General features: G+C 41.4%; 1 protein-coding gene across 3 annotated transcripts in view; it reads right to left on the minus strand.

The window, feature by feature from the left end:
- The window catches only part of PID1 (phosphotyrosine interaction domain containing 1), a 213,827-nt gene that overhangs the window by 97,780 nt on the left and 88,982 nt on the right, over positions 1 to 27,065 (minus strand). For all 3 annotated transcript variants that reach the window (XM_026491773.4, XM_026491775.4, XM_026491774.4), the window contains one exon: positions 18,431 to 18,577. In XM_026491773.4, the coding sequence (XP_026347558.1) occupies positions 18,431 to 18,577 (147 nt within the window). The remainder of the gene's footprint in view (positions 1 to 18,430; positions 18,578 to 27,065) is intronic.

Below are 27,065 nucleotides of genomic sequence, written 5' to 3' on the forward strand. Positions count from 1 at the left end.
AGAACTTATCACGTCTTTATGTTTCTTTTATAGAAATGAGCCATACTAAAGTCTATGCAGCAGAAAAATCAACTCCCTTAAGGCAAGGTATTTCCTACTACTAAGCTTTATTTTGCTCAAAACAGTGAAGAGAAAAGGCCAAGGGAAGATGAAGGATTTTTTTTTTTTTTACATTTAAGAGATTTAATAAATTAAGTTCATGGCCATTCTTTAATCACAAACTTTTGCATATGTCATCGATTTCAAGTAAAATAAACTACACAAGGCAATGCCCTTTTCTGACTCCTCATAAGCAGCTGCTCTATTTAATACATTTGCGCAAGTCCCAGGAACAAAAGAGCAGAGACGATAGAAAGATTTCTGTCAAGTACACTATGCATATTCGTATGGATAAGCAGCTTGTGACATATGTGTTTTAATGAAAAGAACTGGGGGCCTTGAGTGTAAAAAATAAAGCATCATCATTTATTCTTTCATCATTCTTTACCATAAAATACATTTAAGTTAATTTCTAACAGTAAAGATGACATTTATCTCTTACCAGAGGACTAAATTAAATCAAGGACACTAAATTCAGTCTGAGGTTTCCAATTAGCTGTTAATGGTTTAAATACAACAGTTCCTGAACAAAGGCAAAGGACTGAACAAAGGCTTGAACTCAATACACTGTAAGTTCAGTCAATCTTCAAGTGTTGAAAGGCAAAAATAAACAAAGTAACAATGAAGACAAGCAGACACTTCTCTGTAGGAATGAATGGAATAGGTGGACTTATGTCAAATGCATCTACTTCAATTATGCAGGTAATTGAGGCTGCACATCCAGGACTGAGTTATGCCTTCTATAAAGGAAGCACTTTGCGAAGCTAACTCATAAATATAGACATAGCAAGGCATTACAAGCCGCGCTGGATGGGCTCCCCATTTTTCTGTTTGAGAAGCTGGAACAAAGCAAGGGAGAGAGTTTGCTGGAACACAAGGAAATGCATCAGCCATTCTATATGTAAAGCAGACAAAGCTTTTCCTTTGTGCAGATGTCTGGAGGGCCAAATGCAAACAAAGGGGCACGCTTCTCCCTAACATGATTCTCCGCAGAAAGCGCTGGACCTCGGCTAGAACTGAGAAACCATGTGCCTGGAGCAAGACAAACAAGTTGTCAGGACCCTAGAGGATAACTGACAGCAAATGGTCTGTTGCCTCCATCGTCAAATCGGAGCCGAAAGCAGCCTCTGCCCTCTTTTCCTGGGCCTTTGGAAGGAGGGAGGAAATAGTGATGTTCATGTCAGTAAGTGTGCAAAGACTTGCACAACTGGCGTGCAAGCTCTCTTCTAGAAGAGCATCGTGCTCACAAACTACTTTTTAGCTTTATTCAGGTATAACTGACAGTGACAATTGTACATATTTAAGGTGTAAACTTTGATGCTTTGGTGCATGTATACATTATAAAATGCACGCAACAATGATGCTAAGTAACACAGTATCACCTCACATGGGTTATCTTTTGTGTGTGTGCTGAGAACACTGAAGATCTGCCCTCTAAGCAAATTTCAAGTTTACAATATTGTTAACCATAGTCACCACGCTACACATTAGATCCCCAGGACCTACTCGTTCTGCAAAACTGAAACTTTGTATCCTTTGACCAACATCTCCCCATTTTCGCCACCCACCCCCAGCCCCTGGCAGTCACCATTCTGCTGTTTCAATGAGTATGACTATTTTAGATTCCAGAGGTAAGTGAGCTCACACAGTGTCTGTCTTTTTGTGACTGGCTTGTTTCACTCAGCATAATGTCCTTCAGGTCCATCCGTGTTGTCACAAGCCTCTCAGGATTTCTCATGCAGTCTTTCTCCTCTATCTGTCCATCCCCAAAACTCAACTGAAATCCCCACTCTTCAAAATGGGTTCCAAGAGCCTCCTGCAGAGACCCCGGCACATCCTCTCAGCCTTCTCTAAAATATCCACTTGACTGTTGGGTGCTCACTGAACCAAAACAATAGAGAAAACATGACACCTTATGGCTCACAGGGTTCTCCAACACCATCTCACTGCGTATGACTGTATACACTGATTTCCTTCTCAGAAAAACAAGGGGACTATTTACGGCAGACATGTGTTTTTACTGTGGCGCAGTGTCCATTTCTCCCTCCCACAGTCAAGACATACCCAGATTTCCCTTTGGGAGTCCGGGTGGGTCTGAGCAGCTCCTCACAGGAGACACGTCCAAGCTAGTATACTCCTCCCTGGGCCACGGAGATGTGTTGGGCCTGTGCAGGTGACCTGAGCCTATCTAAGCAGAGGACCTGTGTTAGGAGGTAGGAATGGAAGCAGGAAGTGGGGAGAAAAGGAGTAAGAAGAACAACAAGAAAGGGGTCGAAAGAAAAAGGATGGAAGTAAAGATAACATTGAGAGAAAAGAAGACAAGGACCAGAAAAAGAAGGGGGAAGGAAAAATACAGCTTCCCCACACCAAACCCTGCCTTGGAATACGTGCATTCTCAGTCTTGCTTCAACATCATGGTCAGGGCACTTAGCTTATCTTTAGTCACGCTTAAAACAAAGAAGAAAAGGGGGCGCCTGGGTGGCTCAGTCAGTTGAGCGTCTGACTCTTGATTTCGGCCCAGGTCATGATCTCAGCGTTGTATGATTGAGCCCCATGTTGGGCTTTGCATGCAGCAGGGAGGCTGTTTGAGATTCTCTCCCTCTCTCCCCCATCTCTTTCTCTCTCAAAATAAAGAAGTAAATCTAAAAAAAAAAGAGAGAAAGAGAGAGAAAGAAAGAAGAAAGGGATACAGTGTCCCAAATGCCACCTTCTCCATAGTGATGGCATAATCATCAGTTAATGAGTCAAATGTTAGAGCCTGAAGACAAATGACTACAGATTAATGAGCTAGGTAAAGAATCTATTTATCCTGCAAATACAATGAAACAATTTTGCTCCTTTCATAGTATCTGGAACTTTCCGTATTTTAGATGGTGCTGATCTTAGTACTTTTCTCTTCTAGGAACCTGTGCTATGACTTTTTTTTTTTTTTAAGATTTTATTTATTTATTCGACAGAGAGAGAGACAGCCAGCGAGAGAGGGAACACAGGCAGGGGGAGTGGGAGAGGAAGAAGCAGGCTCCTAGCGGAGGAGCCTGATGTGGGGCTCGATCCCATAACGCCAGGATCACGCCCTGAGCCGAAGGCAGACGCTTAACTGCTGTGCCACCCAGGCACCCCTGTGCTATGACTTTTTGAACAAGACATAAAAAAAGAAAAAGAAACTCCTAAGTCTAAATACCCCCAACATTGGGAAAATCTTTTCTACTTACTCCAAAGAAATCTTGATCTATAAATGTGGAGTTTGCCGCAGCTAATGAACCATCTCAGCTATAACAGCCGGCTACTGGTTGTCAATAAATCTCAGAGTTTGGCCAAAGCTTGATGAACTGCACTTTATTTTGATGTCTTTAGCATCCACACAAGCGATTATGAATTCTATTCTTATCTCTCCCATGGTACAGGAAGGAGGAGCACCAGAGTATTGGTCTGCAGAGGAAGAAAGCTAAATGGGAATTCTGCTTTTCTATCTGTTTGTTACCGGCATCACCCAGTCTGACAGGTCTAGGCTTTCTTACCTACCAGTGGGGTCCAAGAGAGGAATCTGGTCTGGAGCTAAATACCTGACACCAGCCCATCACTTTCTCTGCCCAGAACAACGGCAGACATCACCGAATGATCTTGGCATGCTCTTCCAAAGCCAGGGAGCAGCCTCGATGTCTGCAGCACAGGAGACAAGGTCCTTTGTTTCTAAAGCAAGCTGTCTACACCCCAGGAGGTACCTGATAGAATTCCCTCAGTTGGGGATACAATACATTAGAATTTCTATCTATGGTTATTTTTATCTTCAAAAATATGAAATAAATTCAGCATGAATATACAGACTGACACCAGCCAGTCCACACGTTAGATATGGAGCTACAAGTCGGCTACACATAAGAATATGGTGAAAAGGAGGGGCGCCTGGGTGGCTCAGTTAATGAAGCGCCTGCCTTTGGCTCAGGTCATGATCCCAGGGTCCTGGGATGGAGCCCCAAGTCAGGCTTCCTGCTCAGCAGGGAGTCTGCTTCTCCCTCTCCCTCTGCCCCTCCCCCTGTTCGTGCTCTCTCACACTGTCTCTCTCTCTCAAATAAATAAAATCTTCTAAAAAAGAGAGAGAGAATAAAAAAGAAAAGAAGTTGATGTGGACACCTCACTCACATGATCACTCAGGTCATTATAGTCCATCTCAGAGGACTTATGGGTCATGTTATCTGGTTTTAACAAAACCCAGCTGAGATTCCTGCAAATAAATGGCAGATTTTAGATAATAAACAGAATGCACCCATAAGCAGACATCAAGAAAATGACAGAGCTGATACACCCCGCCCCCGCCTTGGTATGTCATCTTTTCCATCTCATTCTGGGGTGAAACTGATGATCTCATTGGGTCTAACAAGATCATCTGAAAACCCTGACATCATCAAAGCCATCTGAAATTTGGTCTTACACCCACTATTACTAAAGAAGAGCCTTGCCCAAATTAATGGTAACCATCACAATGAAGATAGACATACAATATCATGTATTTCAGATTTAGTTCATTCTCCTAAGATTTCCATTCTGTATCTTTTAAAAATACACATCATGTGTGAGTAACAAGTACATAGATTTAACCTATATATTCGTCAATTTATAGTGATCATTAGTGAATGTTTATTTTGTTTAAACGGACATATGATTGTAAAAAGAAGAACTGTATAAAGTCCGTAGCAGTGGATTTTAGTGACCATGAATGAATAAACTAATTTTTTCTTTGTCACAATGGTCTCCAACTTCCCTTCCGTTGACTCTTTTTCTCAATGACTCCAGCATACATACGGCAGAATGAGTTATCTTCCTCCCTGTTCTCTCTTTCCTGAGACGTGACTCTCATGAAGGAGACATGAAATCAAGATTCTGTTGGCATAAGAACGACAAGTGCAGCAGGTTTTTGCTATAGAAAAGACTCCATTTTTGTCATAAAGTTTGTTTTACAGAAGATTTATGTGCAGGGCCCTGAGGACCCCTGGAGCTCGCTGTCCCCAAGCCAAATGCTCTGAAGGGCCTGGACCCTTGGGGGATGGGGCTGCAAGGAAGGGACGAGGAATAAAAGGGCTTTAGAAAGCTTCTAGAATGAGAATAAGGAGGAGAGGACAGAGGAGAGAGGTTTTTATACACAAGCAAGATGGGCTCCAAATGAGCTGGTGGGTTAACGAAGCAGAAAAGCAAACCCGTGTTTTGTACCATCCCATGAAGAGACTATCAGTAATGTCTTTGTTACAATGGACAACGTCTTTCCTGCCCTACGAATATTATGGGATAGCCAGATGGTGACATGTGAGAATTCCAGCACTGCTTGTAAGTGGTGAAAAACAAGTTCTAAAGAGAATGCGTTAATCCATCAATGTGGGGGAGAAACTAATTTCAGCTGGATCTTTTATCTCACAAAGTAGCTTCCCCGTGTCCCAGGATGATAAACTTCATTTATCCCCATTACTTTCTGAGCAAATTATTTTTCAATTCCTGGATTTGGTTTATGAAGATGCCTGGTGACTCATAAACACCAATGTGACTAATGTCTCATTTAGAGATCTCAGTATGCACGGAAGCCCTGACATCACTTCTCTTGCCAAGAAATGAAGGTATCATATTTTCAGTAAAAACAAAGAAATGAACAGCCAGCACACCAAGGAACACATCTGCACCTGCTGTCACAGTGGTTTTTATCATTTACTTGCTAGGTAGTCAGAGGTTGAAATACTCAGAAATATAATAAGAAATATCTGTACAAATTTAAGAGCATAATTTGCGACCTTTTTATGATCTGGGTTATTTATTACCACATATACTCTCCTTTGCTACCGTGTTGTCTGTAGTTTATCGACCTTTCCATTCAAACCAAGGGGAGCTATATTTGAATAACAATGGTATTTTATTTACACAGCTCTACTCTTGTGAAAAACTGAAAGTACTTTATAAATATTTCTTTAAGCTTGAAAGTAAGTTAAGGATCGCTGTATCCATCTTAGATAAAGATATAAAACAAGAGAAGTTCAAACAGCTAAGATTAGCAATTTAGAGAGGGCTGAACAATCGAGAGGATAAAGATAGCAAGTTGACCTTAGACATCCATGTCTTCTTCAAACCCCGCTAATCCGATCATAATGGACATTTTTAAGTCATAAGCACAAAAGGACAAAATGAATGAGATAAGAGACAAGAACTTATTAGAGCTTCCAACAAAGATTTGGAAACTTTAGGAAACCCAGTCAGTGTACAGCCACATCCTCCAAACCAAGTATTATGAAACTGCTACTTTTATCTAATTTATCACGTATCATGTTTCTTATTTCTCAAATGGTTCCACAACTGGGAAGGGAAGTAGGACTTTTACTTAAGGCTTCCCAAAATATCAAGAAGTAAGAGTCTCCAAGTGGAAAAGGCACACAATTTTTCAAATGCATGAATGAGGGGGTAGAATTCACACTAAGGCACCTCGTCATGAAATTTCAGAGCACAAAAAACATAAAGAACATTCCAAACTTTCCAGAGAGTAGAGGAGGAAGAAAGTCACATACAAAGGAACATCACAATTTGGATCAAATAGGATCAGATCCCTCAAGAGTAACGGGGATAGTAGAAGTCAATAGATACAACCTTCATAGCTTTAGGTAGAAATTATTTCCAATCTTCCTTTCTATACCCAAACTTTCAAAAAGGTAAGGGCAGAATAAAGAAATTTTCAGACATACAAGGCACACAATTTTTACTCCTTGAATGCATGCTCCAGCAAAACAGAAGGAAATCCAAAGAAGAAGAAGCAAGCAGAGGAGCATCCACCCGGAAGGAGAGAAGTCCCAGAGTCACAGCAGTGAGAATGGCCTAGGGGCCAGTACTCTGTCAGGCGCAGGAGCACAATGGACTCTGGAGGAAGTTCAGGAAGACACAAAGAAAGAATATGCTATCTCCACAAGTGAGTGGTTGAGTCACATATTGATGGGTATATGCTAAATCAGAAAGCACATTTGAGGAAAATTAAGTATTAGTATATATAAAGTGATGAAAATGTTGTCAAAGCTAAAAATAATAGACTATTAATTCAAAAAATATTGAGCAAGAAAGGAAATAAAATCATGGTGCCTCGACCCACTCTTCAGTTATCACACAGATAATAACTAAAATTTCAGAAGTAACTATGTTAGGAATACGGAGGAAGGCAAGTGGGTAGAGTTATTATAGATCTAAATCTTTATCTACCAAACCAGTCAAAAGATATGACTTAAATGGTAAAAGTAGAGCATTTGAAATATGAAGATAAGCATAAGAAGAAATGGCTAAAATAATTAGTTGGAACAGGACTGGGGTGTGAGAGGGATGAAGGGGACAGGTAAACAGTTTATGTTTCATTTTTCATTACTATTTGGTAGGTTTGTTTTTTTTTTTTAAATCTCTGCAGGTATTGCTTTGACACAGTTTTAAAACTTAAGGCAGAAAAAATCACGTGCAAAGAAAGTCTAGGCTTATATGAGATTATATTCAGTCTATGCCTTCTGATGCTTCCTTATTTAACGTACATTCTCCATTTAACAAACAATAAATTAAACCAGTCCTTCCAGTAGCAGATGCACTGGTGCTGTAACATGCAAGTTCCTCTAGTGTAAAAAGTAAACAGAACACTGAAAAAAAAATGACATGACCAAAAATAAGTAGAAAATACATATATAGCTGAAAATGTCTTTTAAACGTTACCTTCTTACATTTAAGCACCCTATTTGCATAAACCAGATTTTAGCTTGAAGTTATCTTAACCTTGAAACCATCTCAAGCAAGTTGTACAGTCTCTGCTGGAAACCATAAAGTATATTATTAATGAGTTTTTACCAACTTAATTGGTTTTCTGTGTGGTGTTTCTGTAGGTTGCCTCACAAATGAAGTCTACCACAGAGGAACTATATTTTATGCACAGAATTAGTCCAGGAAAATTTGTAAAATAATTAACATATTTCCCAAATAACTGAACCCTAAATTCAGATAATGATTAAACTAAATTTTCAGGACTAAACCAACAAATTGTTTCAAAGACAAACGATCTAAACAGGAAGTCATGAGGGGAAAATAGCTTCATAATGAGATACTTCTCACAGACACACACGTTATACTCATAATATTTTATTTTCCGTATCATTTTCAAAATTATCCTTAAAGCTTTACTGAAAAGGGGGGAGGGAGGCAAAACATTATTCCCCCTACCTGTCGTAGAACTATGGAATATTTTACAAGCATATTCACCTAATATGTAAACTACAAACAGTCAGGACATAAACCCATGATCCCACTCAAAACTTTAAGATAGCTCTTCCTTTTCAGAAATTTTGATAAAGTAAATAAAACAAAGAAAATTTGGCTCAACATAGGAGCAAGATCGTTCTACAGACCAATACTCGTCATTTTTCTGTATTTTAAAGTAGTTTTCTGAATTCCAATGCAAGCATTTTCTTGGGCTCAAGAAATAACATAACCTAAACAACTGATTAACTAGGAGCATTATATTTCTTTTTGCTTAGAAATTTTGGCATTTCTAAAATTCCTCATTTATAAAGAAACTATCTATAATGGGCCAAGTAAGACCACCCAAAAATATTAGGTCCTCTTCCCTGGAACTTGACATGTTACCTTATAAGGAAAAAGGGTTTTTGCTGATTTGATGAAGTTAAAAATCTTGAGCTAGGGAAATTATCCTGGATTATTGTGTGGGCACTAAATCCAAACAAGAGAAAGGCAAAGCGGGGGGGGGGGGGGCATTGAAACAGGCAGAAGAAGAGGAGGTAGTGGGTCCAAATAGGCAAAAACTGGAGTGATATGGCCACAAGCCAAGGACTGCCTACAGCAGCCAAGTTTCTTCTACGGCCTCCAGAGGAAACTCCCTGACACCTTGACTGCCACCCAGTGATACCAATCTTCCACTTCTGGCCCCCAAACCTGAGAGAATAAATTACTGCTTTAACCACTGAGGTTGCCACTAAGCAGCCTGCCCCATCATCCCTGCAAATGCAGTTGAGTAGGTTGACAATTATTAAGCTGAACACACCAGACATGTCTGACACCGGACAAGTCACGAGTTAGATGGGAAAATGTCACTTTCTCTGAAGCTACAGAAATTCTGATTTGGGCGAAGAGAAGAAACAAATGTCTAAGTCAGGGTGACTTAGAAGAAGCTGTTTTCCAAAAGGATCCAATTAGAATGGAGTTTCTTCCACATAGCTTTCCATCCAAACTTCTGTCCAAAGAAACATTTATTCTTTAAAATGTATTATTAAAAGCTAACTACCAATGTAATATTTGTTCATTGTTGACAATTTAGAAAATGCAAAAAAAAAAAAAGAAAAAAATAAGGAAATCACAAGTTTTACCCAGAATCCTGCTATCCAGGGATCACTTCTGTTCATATTTCAGTATTATTCAAAAATAAAATCCTAGTAGCATTTTGCAACCAGGTTTTTATTTCATTTAATACATGATGAACATTTCCCACAACAGTATAATTTCCACAACAGAATTTTTAATGACTGCATGTTTTCCTTAATGTTGTGGAGCAAAAATATCATACTATCAATTTCAGGCATTTAGGTTGTTTTCCCATTTTTCACTAATGAATCTTCGCTAATCTCCCCAGAGTTTTTGAAGACAAGAAGTAAAGTAGGCAGTGACATTTGGAGATACAGGAAGATATAGTCTTTGACATGAGTCCAAAGATTAAGCTCTGTTGCCACATCTGATGCCCATTTTTCAGCCACAGCTCTCACGTTGTGGGGCACCAGGAAATTAATAGTTTGAAGGTGTCAAAGATTCCCAGAGAATACCTCAATGGGGCAAACAGCTCTACTGCACCCATCATAGGGTAGAGAAACCCCATAAAGAAGCCTACAATCCCACTCAACAAGCCTTCACGCAGAATGATAATAACCACTCTAAACACTTCGATCAGCTGAAGTAAAAACAACTCCTCATATGAAAAGATGTTAGTCATCAAATAACAAAGGTGTGTTCATGAAGGATGAAAAGCCACCACAGCTGTCAGTGGGAAGACTGAAGGACAGAATTCAAAGTCCTAAGGGGAGACTTGCAGCCAAAAAGTTTACAACCACAATCAAAATATCCTCCCATGCTAGGCACCACAGCTGTAGCATAAGTAGTGTGTATGTCAAACGTATACACAAAGACCATTCTAGAACAATATAAGAGCTTCAGCCATCCCCAGAGTTGTTTCCATTTTCTCCCCTCGACACTTCCGAGACTAGAACAGGGTGGCCAGGAGAGTGGGCACCATGTGTAGGATAAAATGACAGGAATAAGACTGAGGACAGTTTCAGTGCCTGGTGGGGAGGACCATCCTCTTGTTCTCATAATGTTCCTTTTCCAGTGATTCTTCTTTCTCTCTGGTCCTCAAACATCAGAGGTGGGTACATGCTTCCATGTGTAAGTGCGTAAGTCTGCCTCGCTCCTTTCTCTTCTCATGGCTCCAGTCACCTTGAGAGACCAGACCTCTATGAAACTCTGCCTCCATATAACGAGGTTCCCTTTGGGTGTTGCCTGGTGGTGGTCTCACAGAAACTTCAAATTCCACAAGCTTGAACTCATGACTTCTGAAATCCTGCCTCTCTTTCTCCACCTTGAATAATGGGTTGCCAAATGAGAAACATGGAATGAAAGCCTGAAAAGGGGGCTCAAGATTTCTCCAATGAATGAGAACATTCTCCCCACCCCCACCCACCAGGAAAACAAAAGCCCCTCAGTGCAGAAGGCCAAACCACATGCTAGCTGATGGTCATTCATGACTGCCTGCATGGGGCCCTGGAGAGTAGCCGATTCTCAAACTGAGGCTCATCTCATCTGTGCAAGAACATCTCCATGTGTACTCAAGGGGATGGGCTGGGCTGCAACACGGAAGAAAAGACCCCCCACCCATGCTCTGCAACCTGAGAATTTGTACTTGCTTCTACTGCCCTTGCTCTTCCTACTGAATGTATGTGTCCGCCTTCAGATCATTAAGCCTATCTTTTCTGCAATGGACATTTTTGTTGCCTCTCTAGCATCTCCTTCCCTCTTCCCTCCTGTTGGAATTTGCAGATTCCAAAGCAAATAAATTTCAGTGACTTAAGTCAATTCCAGTTGGTTTTTCTGTTATTTCCACCCAAAAGACCCAAAACCATTGTTTATCCTTGTGTCCCTATTAACATCTGGAAAATCCTGAGAGTGTGCAATATATATTCTTGTAGACGAAGAAAGAAATGAAAGAAGAAAATTAGGGAGAAAGAGAGGGAAGGGAGAGAGGAAGGAGGGAAAGAGAAGGTCAGAAATTTTACAAATCAACAAAGAGTAAAAATTGCAGAAAAATAAAAGCTTGTCTCTTAAACAACGGATGTGAGCTCACGCCAACTTCTACCTTCTACATTTGGGGAGACAAGCTCAAGTCAATGTGCTTTGATTTGTTTATAGGAAAGTCTGAGAAAGAATAAAGAGAAAATGGATTCGAATTAGACACCATTTACTCTGAATCTAGAGGTTTACATTTTGCTTTAAACCAAGAGGTTTTAAAGAGCCAATAAAGACCACACGCCTGAATCTTACTTCATATGTTATTATTCTTTATTTTATTTGTATTCTGTCTTGATATCAAAATCAGACATGTATTTTGCAAGGAGAAAGTCTGCACAATTGGCAAAACTGGACTCATGCCATGCCCAAATTACCTACACCAAGAAAAGGCTGCAAAATGCATTCAATGAGGATGACGACACGGTATAATCGATGTTTCTCCTTTGTGTGAATGGGTAAAATCAGGGGCCTTTGGTTAAAATGGGAAAAAAAAATGAGAAAATATGACTACATTTCTAATTAAATACAAAACTGATCAAATAAACACAAAAATATGTGTGAAATAGACACATGTGATGCTAATTTTAAATATATTTAAATTCAGATCAGGAGCCCAGATCGTAAGTAGGGTTGCTGGAATTCACTTCTAAGACTGGCCATCTTACATGGGCACAGAATGGAAGGATTTGAGGACTGCCTGCAAAGCCTTCAGCTCAGGAACTTCTCTGCCCTGTGCCGCTGGATATCAGCCACATCCTTCCTGAGACCTAGTGACTACTAGCAGTTATTCCTAAATGCACGAACCTCAAAAAGAGTAATATAAAAATCCTCATGCTGTAAATCAATCACAAGGCCCCTCTTGGGAATTAGATTGTTCGATGGCTTTTGCCCTCACAGAAGGGAACAGGACAGTGAGCGTCTTAGATGGGACTTCACATGATGCTAAGCCAGGTGCCTCACTCAGAGGGAGGAGAGATTAGGCAGCTAGAGCGTTCTATGGGAGAGTAGGCCCAGGTGAGGCCCCGGTGGGGCCCACAATGAAGCGTGAGGGGACAGAGGCAGTTGGATGCCCACCAAGCTGCAGAATGAAGACAAGGGCACTCTCACCATGAGCAATGAGAGAACCAGGGATGGGGGTGGGGAGCAGAAAGAACTATCATATGCTCAGTTAGCCCTATTCACCACCAATTCCCAAAGCCTGTCTGGTGGCCGAGAAGAACCAGACCTGGAGACCAATCTCAGGACCCTGGGTCCACCCACCTATAGTGAACAAGTGCAGAGGAAAGACAGCCAGGTAAACCAGAACAAAGGCAGGTAGATTCAGATCCAAACAGGAGACCTATGTAAGGAACTGCCAACTTTCCTGCCTTTCCTTCTGGCTTCTCTCCCTTCCCATCCTCCCCAGGTATGTGTCCTCTATGTCACCTTCCTTCTTCAAATCATCGATGTCTTTGCACTCAAACTACCACCATTCACAAACTTTATAAAAGGTTTTAAATAAAAGATAAATGTTATAACATGTGCTAGACCCCCAATTGTGTGTCAGCATCTTCATTCCAGTGTTGCTACTATTTTGCTTTAAAACTATAAACGCCATAAACCTGGAGACTATCTCTGTGGAATAGGTTTTATACAGTGTTCACATGGGCATACAGGAATTCAATGGACATTTTGTGTTTTATTTCCTATATATGTTTTACAAGGAATGTGACTTTTTCTCTTTTTTTCGAAAACCAAATTTGAGAGGCATATTAAGGGTAAAATTATATGATACTTTTAGTACATTTTCCTCATGCTTTCTGGGTTTTGTGAACAAAGACAAAATTCTAATCCAATTAAACAAGGTAAATTTGAGTCTTAGACCTTAAATACAGTGACCTTGGTTCTGGCCTATCAAAGATGTAGAAACTGAGGCTTGCAGAAGCAAAATGACTTGCTAAAATCACATGACAAAGCCAGTTTTAAGAGCTATCTTAGGACACACATGGGAGCCACTCACAGGTCATTAAGAGGGTGTGGAATCTAGTGGGGAGGAGCAGAGACTATGGAGACAAACTGATGAAGTTCAAATGCAGGCATTGCCAGTTACTCAATGGATACTCCAGTACAGGAAAGAACCTCTCTATGCCTCAACTAACTTACCTGTGAAATGGGGCCACAGATGGCACTTGAACCAATGAAGACCCAATGGTTCTACACCATGAAAAGTACATAGGAGAGTGCTTAATGTATTAATAAACATCAGCTCCTTATATTATCATCATTTCTGTATTATCAGTATTTTATTACTAATTATCATCATCATCACCATCATCACCATTTCATGAAGGCTTTGAGAACTTTGGCAAGTAGGCCCAGAAGTGAGTCAATCCAACCAAGAACAGCGCCCCCTGTAGGATAAGGCACTGTCAGTAAGGAACATTATCTGATGCACACGTCACCCTGCCCCATACTTTCTTGGATGTCAGCCTCCTGGTCAGCTGTGGCAAACCCATTCTAACCATACAACGGCCAGCTAGCTCCATCCTCCATGTCCCGGCCTATCTCCCACCTCCCCAGATGTGAATCCACATACGTCACTTACGTGGCTCTTCTCACACACCACTCTGCAGCTCAGGTCCTCAAGCTCCAGGCAGTGCCCGGGCCCCACAGTCATGGAAATTGCACACTTTATTTTTAAGTGCAGGTTCTTTCCTGCCTGCTAAGCTGAGCGCCTGTATCGAAATCTCTGGAAAGAAGGTCCAGAAACCTGCCCTCCAGGGCTTTCTGATACACACGCAAGTTCCAGCAGCCCTGGAGGTTTATTGATTCAGGCACTCATCTATTCCTTCCACTTGACTACAAACTGCATTACCTGCAACGTCCGCTTTGATGCCTTTCTCCACAATTCCATGTACACAGTAGGTTTTCAATGACTATTAATTAAATAAATGTTTGCTAACAAGTCAAAGCCACCTAGGATTCTGTGGTGCGATGCGGGAGAAGCCAGGCGTGACCAACCATTGTTGCTGTTGCTGCAAAATCAGACACAGCATCGGATACTCTGAAAAGCTCCAACAAGAGTGCAGGCAGGCGCGTCCTAATGGTATGCAGTGGGTTTTGCAGTTCAATGACTCCACTCCAGAAAAAAAAAGTGGCAGCAGTAGAGGAAAACACACAAAGACCCAGCTGCCCACAACATGAATAGCCTGGCAGGGCAATCCCATCAGGACCCACCGAGAATACAGATCAGAGGGAAGGGGGAAATCTGAGATGAGCCAGAGCCTCGATGGTGCTACCCATAATCCATTTTCAACTCCCTTCTCCTTTGCTTCCTCCTGCCTCTCTCCCTCCCCAAACCCACAGTTATGCAAGCACGACTGGAGAGCTGTTTAGGCAAAAAGAACTAACAGTGTGTGCTGACGGAGGGTCCTGTCTGCTGGTCTCGCAGCTGGGCCTGGGCTACATTGTGCTCATTATTCCTGGCAGGCGGGAGCCCGAGAGAGAGCTCCTCCTTCTGCAGCTGGCATTTTGTGAGCTAAGTTACTCGTAAGAATCAGAGAGGAAGCCCTGCATTTTGTTCCTGTGGATGATGGGGGGAAAATGGGGAGGCCAGGACATTCTAAACAGAAATTTCAAGGCTCAAACATGTAACTTTTTCATTGTGTTTTTATCGAAAGAATGTGACTCTGAACACAAACATGAGATTGTCATTGAGAATTAAAGAATGTAACTCCAGTGCGTTTAAGTTAAATCGTAACTGTCTAAAGGGCATGACGGTATACAAGTTGAAGAATGATACATTGGGGGTTTTCTTCCTTCAAATAGAATCATAAAGCTAGAGTTGGCCCGAATCCCTGATTCCAGATCATGATTATCTACTCCTGGAATTTCATCTTCAAAATTTCTAGGGATGGCAAGTTCATAAACTTTCTATAGCACAGTGGAATGTGTTTTTCACCTTGAATGCCTAAGTTCTTCCCTGTGTCCAGGTGAAATCACTGATGATCTCCCTTTGTCTAGTCAGCCCCACTGACTGATGCCAGGGCACTCTCACTCTCTTCCGTGTGCTCTTCTGAATTCCTTCTATTTTTTCCAATATCCAATAAGCAAACATAACCTAACGCAATACACAGAAAAAAAATTACTCCACAAATCTCACACCCTATGCTCCTTTTCATGAAAATAATAGTTTTTATTATCCTAGCAAATATTTCACTCTCTAGCAAATATTTCTTTCTATCTCTCTCTCTCTCACACACACACACACTTCTTTCATCTCCCAATTGGATTGCTAGATCTTTTATTCTGTAACTGCATTTTTCCCCTCCCATTTAAACATACTTTGCAGCCTTTATCAAATGAAACTCTCCTCCTTTCACTTGTCCCTACTGACTTCAACTTGCTTTTGAGGGACCATTTTCCCCAACAGGAACAGAATTCAAAATGACTCTAGGAAATCTCTAAAGTAGATATAACACAATTTGATCTCATATCACTTTCAAATTTAATGAGTATTTTTATAATTCCTTTGTATCATCAATTCCCCTTGTAGGCAAGGGGACCTAAGGCCAGTTCTGTGGTTCCACTGTCTCCAGTTGAAGCAGAGCCTCTGGCAAGTGTTTTTTGGAAGCTGGAAGTTCACCTCAGCTTACTTACCATTTAAAATCACTTTTTTGTAGTGGAGTCATATAACTCCCTTGCCTAAATCTGACGGTTCCCCACAGTAATTAGAACAAAGGCTAAACTCCCTGCCGCCATGATAACAAGGCTCATCCTCTACCTGGACCCTGGCCTGACCGCACCACAGAACACAACTTCCTCAACTTCCCGGTTCCGCTGCCCGTTCCTCTCCAGTACAAAGCACACCCAGACCATCTCCACCTCTGAGAATCAGTGCTCCCTGTCCCTTCTGCCTGAAAGACTCTTCCACAGGTTCTTCCAGACTGGCTTTCTCAACAGCCAATGCTTGTTTACCTGTACTTTCTCCTCCCTCCTCCCCAACTAGAAGTTAAACCCTACAAAGATGTTGGTGGGCGTTGCGCCCACTGTCCCCAGTGCTGGGCAGATAGTGAGCACCCACTGGGTATTTGTGGGACGGATGAACATGTGCAGGGTTCTGTGTACACAGCCATCACTCAAGATTTCTGTAGGCTCCAATCTGACCAGAGCAATGCAGGAACAGGGGAGGGGATGGAATATTCTGGCAAGAAAAATCGACAGGCCTCGACTTCCCTAACCTAGAAAAGCAACAAGGAGAGGCGTGTGTCTACAAAGTTATAATAGAAACCCACATGCAAACATACATTTTTGTTTTATTTTATTTTCACTACTCAAAATAAATTTCTGCCCCTTATTTAATTTTTTACTCCTCAAAACAACTTGCTGATGACAAAATATGCATAAACATATTTTCTTTGTCACCTCTGAACTGACCGCTATATTCATCAACTCATGTAAAAAAGAATACCGTGTGAGAAAGAACCCAAAAGCTTACCAAAACTATACATCTCAATTCTAGGGTTTTTTTTAAGGTCAGCATTACAGTTTACATAAATGAAAAAAATGTTTTTTAATGGATTCTGAGGCATGAATATTAGTATCAATTTGGAGAGCTGAAGCCAAACAAAAATGCAAAATAACCCCCAAAGGAGAAGTACACTATTGAGAAACTTGTTTTCTATTCTTTAAGATGTGTTTTATTCAGAATGCAAATACAAAGGGAGGAAATATCACTAAGGACAGAACTTTTCTGGGGAAGCCCCAAAGTTCCACAGGGCTACAGCAAACACAGTGAGAGGACTATTTTATTCATACATACTAGAACTTATATCTTTAATGTATACCTGGAAACGATGGAGAGCAGCCCTGATTGCTAAAAATACATCAAGATCTCCTACTCAACACCCAAAGAACAAATAATCCAATCAGCAAATGGGCAGAAGACATGAACAGACATTTCTGCAAAGAAGACATCCAAATGGCCAACAGACACATGAAAAAGTGCTCAACGTCATTTGGCATCGGGGAAATACAAATCAAAACCACAATGAGATACCACCTCACACCAGTCAGAATGGCTAAAATTAACAAGTCAAGAAACAACAGATGTTGGCAAGGATGTGGAGAAAGGGGAACCTTCTTACACTGCGGGTGGGAATGCAAGCTGGTGCAGCCACTCTGGGAAACAGTGTGGAGGTTCCTCAAAAAATAGAAAATAGAGCTACCCTAGGACCCAGCAATTGCACTACTGGGTATTTACCCCAGAGATACAAATGTAGTGATCCAAAGGGGCACCTGCACCCCAATGTTTATAGCAGCAATGTCCACAATGGCCAAACTATGGAAAGAGCCCAGATGTCCATTGACAGATGAATGGATAAAGAAGATGTTATATCTGTATACAACAGAATATTACACAGCCATCAAAAAACCGAAATCTTGCCATTTGCAATGACATGAATGGAACTAGAGGGTATTATGCTAAGTGAAATAAATCAATCAGAGAAAGACAATTATCATATGATCTCACTGATATGTGGAATTTAAGAAACAAGGCAGAGGATCATAGGAGAAAGAGAGGGGAAAAAAAAGAAACAAGGTGAAACCAGAGAGGGAGACAAACCACAAGAGACTCTTAATCTCAGGAAACAAACTGAGGGTTGCTGGAGGGGAGGGGGCTGGGGGGATAGAGTGGCTGGGTGATGGACATTGGGGAGGGTACATGATGTGGTGAGTGCTATGTATTGTGTAAGACTGATGAACCACAGACCTGTACCCCTGAAACAAATACATTATATGTTAATAAAAAAAGAAAATTAATTAACTAAATAAATAAATAAAAATAAAAATACAGCAAGATATGGATTCGTCCAACCATCACTCATTGGAGCTCATGAGTTGTGTTATATTTTCATTCCTTTCAGAAGTCACCACTGGGAAACAAGTATCCTAAGGCTATGAGTCCTTTGGTTTGTCCCACCAAGAGGACCCCTGCTGGCCACATGCCACTTACCTTGCAGCCACTGTGAGTTCTGGTCTTCATCAGGGGCGTGGTGGTGCACAGCTCGATGGCCTCGGGCTCATGGAAGATGACTGCTGGAAGGGGTTCCTTTTTCAGTGTGAGGACATTCAACTTGGACTTCAGCATGGTCTGAAAGTGCTGAGAAGCAAGATAGATAGATAAATAGATAGACAGAGAGAGAGAGAGATAGATAAATAAATAAATAAATAAATAAATAAAGAACAAGCAAGCCAGCTGCAGTTAAAATTTTTGGCATTGTACATGGCACAAGTGTACATCAAACCCAGGAGCAAAATCTTTGTTTTACAAACTCTCTTTTACTAGGGGAGGTCAAGAGAAACTTCATAAAATGAAGGGAAAAACTGTCAGGACAGCACCAATGTGACACCGTGGGAGACGGCCAACCCCCACGCAGAGACCAAGGAAACATGGGGTTAATGGGAGAATCACCTAGGACCTTGCTCTGAGAAGTTCTTTCAAAGTGTTATATAGAGATAGAATCCTAGAGGTTCAACCAGGCCCATGTCAGCCAAATAAGGGTAGATGTTCAGGAGAGAATGCTAACAGAGCTATTTGGGGGAGCAGTCTAGAGCTAATGGAAAAGGAGAAGACCCAATGAAAAACAACACAAGACCCCTACTCTCTGCCTTCCCCAGTTCTGCCATGCATTGGCTGAAGAACTTTAGGAAATTCACTACTTCTCAATAGACCATTTCATCTGCTGGACTCTAGGTAAATATCTATTCTATATGCAGCTCCCACTGGCACTGGTTTTAAAATATGCCCAGAATCCAATTACATTTAATCACTGCTATGTATACACCCAGTCCAGGCCCATCTTTGTTTGGTCCACCATAGCAGCTGGTTTGACCACTTCCAACCTTGCCCCAGTGCAGGGTATTACCACAGTGCAGCCACAGAGAGCCTTCTAAAATCAAATCATGGCCTGTCACCCCCCTGCTAAGACTCTCCTAAGCCTTCCCTTCTTCTCAGAAAAATTCCAAGTCCCTTCCCTGGCCTTGAAGCCCATGCACAATTCAGGGACCTCTGTTTCTCTAACCTTGGCTCCCACTCCTCACCCTCTCACTTGCACCCAACCACCATAGTCTCTTTATTCTTCTGAGAATAAGGCAAAGACTCATGTGCCTTGGGAGCTCTGAACATGCTACTCCTGCCCTGGTATCTGCATGCCTGGCTTCCTGATCTTCTTGAGGACCTTGATCAAATGCCACCTTACGACACAGTTCCATAGTCAGGAGAGCTCCATGATTGTTTTAATGCTCTTCGGTTAATGTCACAGTCTTGAAACCCCTCATAACTTCTATCTCTGAACTTGCGTTTTGTAAGCTAAGTCCAATGAGACAGTAGTGTACATGCATGAGTAGAGGAGATACACACCGTATGTGCAACCCCTGATCCTAGCAATTCAATGAGATGCAAAGTGAGTACAAGGAAAGCATGTTAAGCCTATGGCTCAGTACAAAGCACTCTGGCAGCCCCAAGAGGCCATGCTTTAGGAGCAGAACTTGCTTCAAATGCAGAAAGAAGTCAGTTTGTTCTAACAAACATGAGTGATCAAGGAACCCTAGCGTATCCCTTTTATTTGTATGACTTTCCTGTAGTAGGCACCCACTTACACTGAAAACGACAACAGAGAAGGAAAGGGACAGGCAGGGCAGCCACAGCTCCTCCTCCTCCCATCTGTCCCTCCTCGTGAATCAGTAAACCAAAGGTCAAGTGTCGGGAGAATGTGCATGTATTAGAGATGAAAGAAAAACGGGTGAGTTTGTTTTGTAGTGTTTCCATTGTTCTGGTAAACACAACATTCAGATGCACCCATGAACAAGGAAATGCAGATCGTGTGATTTCAATGATTCCACTCCTATATATTTGTATTTAAAGTGGGCACTGCACAACATAATGATGACTGGCAGAGTCACATTATAATCTAAATTTTGAATTTTTCTTTACTTACAAGTAAAATAGCAAAAGCAACCAACCAGCCAAACAGAAAAACACCATGACTATTGCAGAGAGAGATTCAGGGAAGAAAGGAAAAGGTTTTATGATTCAGTACCTTTGGTGCCACTTTTTTTGACTTTCTGAGTAGAGGATACTGCATTTTCACTTTGCCCTGGGCCTCACAAATTATGTAGCCAGCTCTGCACACATATACACTCATCACTGTCTATTCCCTTCCTCTGCTTTGTTATTCTCATCACTACTTATCACCATTACAAAATTAGGTATTTTGTTTATCTTATTTTCTGTCATCTTCCATTAGAATACAAATGCCATAAGAGCAGAAACTATTTTATTCAATGAAAGATCCCAAGGGCCTAAAACAGTTTCACAGGTCCGCATAGAATCTACTAGAACTCCCAACTGGCCATGCTGATGGTCCGTTTTATGTGCCCACTTGCCTAGGTTACTACACTGTTACTCAACCAAACACTAATCCAGGTGTTGCTATGAAGGTATTTTGTAGGTATGATTAAAGTCCATAATCATTTGAATTGCAGACATATCCTAGATAATCTGGATGGACTCGATTCAATCCACTGAAAGACCTTAACAGGTGAGGTGAGGTTTCCCTGAGGAGGAGGAACTTGTACCTGCGAATGGGAGCTTTTGTCCATGCTGAGACTTCCAGCCCACCCTTCCTGATAGCCTGCCCCAAGGATCTCAGACTTGCCTCGCCAGCATCGACAAGTGCCTAAACCAGTTCCTTGAATAAATCTTGATGCTTATCTCCTACTAGTTCCGTCTCTCTGATCTAAGCCTGACTCATACTGCCACTTTCTAGGATACAAAGTTGCCACGCCTGGTATTTCTTCAAATGGGAGAGAGATTCGTCCTTATCTTTCCCAGTGAGTATTGATTTGTATTTTTTAAAAACATAAAGGTAAGTTTTCATATGAATCTGGAAGCTTCTTTGTTCCCAATTGGTTCTCATCCAACATGGGGGTTACAAAGATGTCTGCGAGGAGCGAGAGGCAAAGTTGGTTGCCAATGTGGGACAGCAACTGAGGCCATATGATGAAGAGGGTGAAGGGGAGAATGGCTCAGAAGAGGAGGTAACGAGCAAGTGGGGACACTGTCCCCCCATCTGCCATTTTGCTGGAGCTCTATGAGAAATACATGAAACCACGGCTCAATTCTGCCTGACTTCTGCCACACAGTAAGTTCCTAAAGATGGCCCCAGAGGAGACTCTATTCTCATGAAGGCTGCCCAGAAGCTCTGAGAGCTGTCCTCCCGACCCCACTGTGAAATGTCATGGCTATTGGTCCAGTCGCCAAGCACAGAGAGAGATGGGAAGCTGCAGATTGGAACACACACACAGCCAGAGAGCCAAGTAAAAGAAGGAAATAAACATTTTTAAAACCCGAAATTGGGGACAGGAAGACCATGGAGTTCAAATGCCAACTTCAACACGGGCTGTGTAACCGGAGTTACCTAACTCTTCAGAGCCTTGCATCTCCGCCCAGCAGGCGTGTGCCCCGCGGGAGCTCACCGGCCCACCGCGTGCACCTTCCCCGAACACCTGTGCTCAGCCAGCCACTGTGGCAGGCGCAGCTGGAGCAGAAATCGAATGCTAGCCTCTGCCTGAAAGGGGTTCTCGCAGTGCTGGAGACTGGGAAATCAAATGACAACTGCAAATCGGGTGAGTTCATCAGACGAGCTGAACAGAGACGCTAAGGCAGTAACTGAACATGAAATTGAGAAATGAGTCCCTTAAAAAAAATGGTTTTTTTTCTTTAATGGCTTTGTCCTTTTTGCCCACAATGAAAGGATGAGGGTAAAGAGGGAAATACACTGTGAATTATCTGATGAGTCACTGAGTCTACAATAATATGTCCTTTTTATAGAAAATTAACATTTTTATGTAACTCTGAGTTGCTCTTGTAAATCTTCTAGTGGTAGAAGTGTGATAGCTTTAGCTGTTTGTGATAAGAACACTCCTGTGCCCCCTTGGAGGAAATGTCTCCACTGCTCTCTAGCTGCTCTGTGGAGCGGGGCTGTCCCTGTCCCCTGACTCTGGGAAAGAATATGGGACACAGGCTGACCACCCGAGTACCTACCGCGTGTCCCTGGCTAAAGGTTCGGAGGAAACTCAAGACTGGCTGAATAGACTCTTCCAGAAGTCTGAACTACAGAGTTGCCAGGCCAGGGTGATGTGAGTACAAAGCTGCGGCTGACCTGCTCACCCGCCAAGGTCAGTCTGAGAATGAGACCGCACAGAGACAAAGACGGCCGAGATACGGAGGGTCACAGACTTGACATTGCTGAGCCCTGGCTCCCGCCGCATCTGACTCAGATCCATCCACGGATTTACGGAGAATACGAACCAATACATTCTCTGCGATGCTTCAGCGCACTTGGGTTAGGTGTCTGAGCCTTGCAACTAAGAGTCTCGCCAACACAAATTACTTTTTGATGAAAAGAAAAATCGTCCGAGGCTATAAAATGGAGCCATTAACAAAATTTTAAAAGGACTTCATAAATGTTGAACTGCAGAAGCCAAGAGCAACATTATATTAAAAAAAAAAAAAAAGATAGTGAATCTTGCACTTTGTTACCTGAATAGGCCAAGCCTTAATGATAAAACACCAATAATAATCTAAAGGAGGTCTTACAGTCCCCAGGTTATTCACGCCTACAGTAAAGTCCTCTGAGCTCCTGCCAAAATGAGATGAATTCCAAGTCTCAAGAGATAGCCAAAGAGCGTACCCACAGTGACACCAATTCAGGTGGCAAGCTCTCTTGCTCGATAGCAAAGAGGGAGATGGGACAACCAGCTCTATCAGAAATGCATGGCCTTGTATTTCCCAGGTCTCAGCTTTCCCATCTGTCAAGTGTAAAGTGGTACGTTATGCCATGTAAAAAATAGTATTGCTTGTTCTTTGCGTGGGTAGACAAGTGCAACAAAGACAATGCAATTTACCATAATCCAGGAGCATTATAAAAAGGCAATAAAAGAGGAATCTAATAGAGGAGCTTGGAAAAGCGATTGCTCCCAAATGAAAGATGCACAGAGTTCCATAAAGAAAATGTGTTATTCATTCTTAAAGGAGGGAAGTGAATAGTGTTGTAGAAAATTAGGGCACTGCCCCGGACAAATTAAACAAAGCTCGGCTTTCTGCATTTGGTGCTTTATGTGCAATCCTAAAATAGAGCCTCTAAATCAAGCCCCATTATGCGGATGGGGTAATCGCCATGCCCTGTATAATTTTACAGTTGGCGCTTCCTACTCCTATTCAGACATTAATCTCTGACAGTTTAGCAGGCAAGGATTTACATATTTTACCAATTCAAATCGGGTGTATCTCACCTTTGTATTGACTCTGTATCCAAAATATAAAGCATCTTTTGAAGGCAAATCCTGCTTCCTCTTTTTCTAAGATAACTGGAACACTCTCCTCACTCAAATTAAAGAAAAGGCATTAAGGTTTTAATCCCTGGTTCATCCTTGCATTGTGAAGGCTGGCTAAAATGGTCAGTTTTAACTTGCACATTACTGATTCAGTAAGGCCCTCATCAAGCTTCAGAAATATTGCAAATGTTCTCCTGAAGAGAATCACAAGGAACAAGTGGGTGAGCCAAATAAATGGAAAACTTCAGTACCCCAAACAAATGTTAATTTGTACCAGCGTGCAGAAATCAGTAGGGCTTTCACATTCTGTTCATAACCACACTTCATTTTATTACTTGGGGGGTATGTAAGAATTAATTAAACTTTGTTGTGGTTTCCTTACATGTTTTTAACAAGGTAGATTCAAGCCCCAAGCATGAGAAAAGAAACCATAGCAATACTCCATTGTGACTTTCAGAAGATCTCACTGATCATTTTTAATGCAAATTCTTAGATTTCTGTGTTTAAATATTTATTCTGGCATTTTTACAAAACAAAACAAAAAATAATATAAAAGCAAGAAAAAATTATTTCCTGTTAAAGAAACAGCAAATGATTTGTTAAATGATTAAGAGTAATCACATGAATGAATATAAGAAAAATTTACTTACATTCAGTTTTCATGTAAGTAGGTTTTAATGCAAAATTTTGTTTTTCATTTTGTCCTTTTTTTTAAAAGGAAACAGGGTTGGAAAATCTCCCCCCAAAGCCAGCAAGCATATTCAAAATCGCACTCTTTCACTTTAAGGATTAATTTTTTTTAATGCAGTTTATGTTGATCTGGTATTTCAAGAAAAGAAAGACCAACAGCAGTCTGGCATTTCCCTTCTTGCTGCAAAGTGTCCTAGTAACTGCCTTATTGAAAAAAGTTCCAACTTAATTTTAAAGGCCTACCTCCAGACACTCCTAAATTTAAAAGGTTGTCTATATCTGTTAAAGTGATCGCTATTATTAAACTAACTGAAAATACTCATGTTCACACACCCGTATTTATCCATGCAGCTTTAATTATGGAAGCATTTCTTTTGAGCATCACAGATTCTCTCAAGAGATTATGTGGGAGAGGCACAAAAATAACTCAATGCCCACAGAGCCCGCAGAAAGCCCCCAAGGCTCTGGAAGAGCTCACTGGGGAGGAGGAAGATTTCAGCACACGTACACAGGAGTACAAAGGTCAGAAAAGGTGAAGCAGCGGAAATATGGTATTGTAAGCACCTGACAGTACACAGGACATGGTGCACTATCATCTGAAGACAGTAAGTTGAAGATGTATGCTAGGGGTGCCTGGGTGGCTCAGTGGGTTAAGTGCCTGCCTTCAGCTTTGGTCATGATCCCAGCTGGGGTCCTGGGATCGAGCCCCGTGTGGGGCTCTCTGCTCAGCGAAGAACCTGCTTCTCCCTCTCCCTCTTCTGCTCCCCCTGCTTGTGCTCCCTCTCTCTATCAAATAAACAAATAAAATCTTTAAAAATAAATAAATAAATAAAGGTGTATGCTATAAACCGTAAAGCAATGACTAAAATAACAAACCAAAGAGTAGCATGCACTCATAGAAAAGAAAAAAACAGACTCATAAAAAAGAAGGCAGAAGGAGAGGGAAAAGGTAACAACAATAAAAACCCAGATGAGACAAAGAGAAAATAAGTCATAACGTGATAGATTTAAAATCTATAAAATTGATACCCCTAGTAAAAAAGGCAGCAGATTTAGTGAGATTTGATGAAGGAGGCCCGATTCTATGTTGTCTACAAGAAATTCACTCGAAATATAAAAAAGCAAATACTACTGATAGGCCACAGGGGATAAATAGACATAAACTACAAATACGGTTGGAGATTTCAATCCTGCTCTCTCCAAAATGGATAGAATACATAGACAGAAAAGCGGCAAGGGTATCTAAAGTTTGAATACCACCACCAACCAACAGAATTCAAGGGTACAGAATACACTTCACCAAAACAGACCAAATTCTGGACCATAAAAAAAAATTTTTTTTAATAAAATAAAAAACACCTCAGTAAATTTAGGATTCAAGTTCTACAAAGGAAAATCAACAGAAAGATCTCAGTAAAATTTTCAAATATGTGGCAACTAGCACAGTTCCAAATAACCCCTAAATCAAAGAATAAATCAAAAGACAAGGCAGAAAGTACTTTGAACTGAATGGAAATGAAAACATAACACATCAAAAATTCTGAGATGCCACTAAAACATACGTAAGGGGAACTTTATAGCACAAAATGCCAATATTAGAAAAGAAGAAAGTTCTCTCTTCAATAAACTCAGCTTCAACTTTACAAAAAAAAAGGGGGGGAAGAATAAACAGAGTAAATGAAACCCAAAGTGAGTAGAAGAAACCAAATAATAAAGATTGGAGGAGAAAATCAATCAATAAAGTAAAACACAGAAAAATCAATAATCAATACAATGGCCTATCTGCAAGTTCACCCAGTCTTTGTGTCTGCTGTGTCTACTGATGAGCCCATTAAAGGTCATCTTCATCTCTGTTCACTCTGTTGTTGTTTTCCTTCTTATTCTTGTTTCTCTTAGCACTTTTGTGTGATTCTTTCTTTGCTGAAATTCCCCATACATTCATGCTTGCTCTCCACTTTTTTCACTGGAGCCTTTAAATATTTATCAGTTATTTTATTTTATTTTTTAAGATTTTATTTATCCATTTGACAGAGAGACAGCCAGCGAGAGAGGGAACACAGGCAAGGGGAGTGGGAGAGAAAGAAGCAGGCTCCCAGTGGAGGAGCCTGATGTGGGGCTCAATCCCAGGACTCTGGGATCACGCCCTGAGCCAAAGGCAGACACTTAACGACTGAGCCACCCAGGCGCCCCTATCAGTTATTTTAAATTCCCTATCGGAGTCATCTCTGAGCCTGGTTCTGTTAATGGCTTTGTCTCCTCACTATGGATCGGTTTCCCCCTGGCTTTTTGTGCCTCTCCTATTTTCCTGTTGGATTCTGGACATCATGTGTGGAAGAGTCCCAGGGAACTAGCACTTCACCTGAAACTGACCACATTCCTTCTGCTTGGGTGTCACTGTGTTGAGCCAAGTCAATCTTGTCCGGAACTGGTCTCGCTTGGGTTTTACTGCTGCATCACAGATTTCGATTCCTGTAGAATGACCTGGTCTTTAGGGTGGGGTCTACTTTTCTGGGAGGTGTGTCTCAATGTTCCTGCGCCACCTTGCAGACTTCTCCGTACAT

Source organism: Ursus arctos, unplaced genomic scaffold (genome assembly GCF_023065955.2).
Source record: "Ursus arctos isolate Adak ecotype North America unplaced genomic scaffold, UrsArc2.0 scaffold_1, whole genome shotgun sequence".
Taxonomy (NCBI): Eukaryota; Metazoa; Chordata; class Mammalia; order Carnivora; family Ursidae; genus Ursus; species Ursus arctos.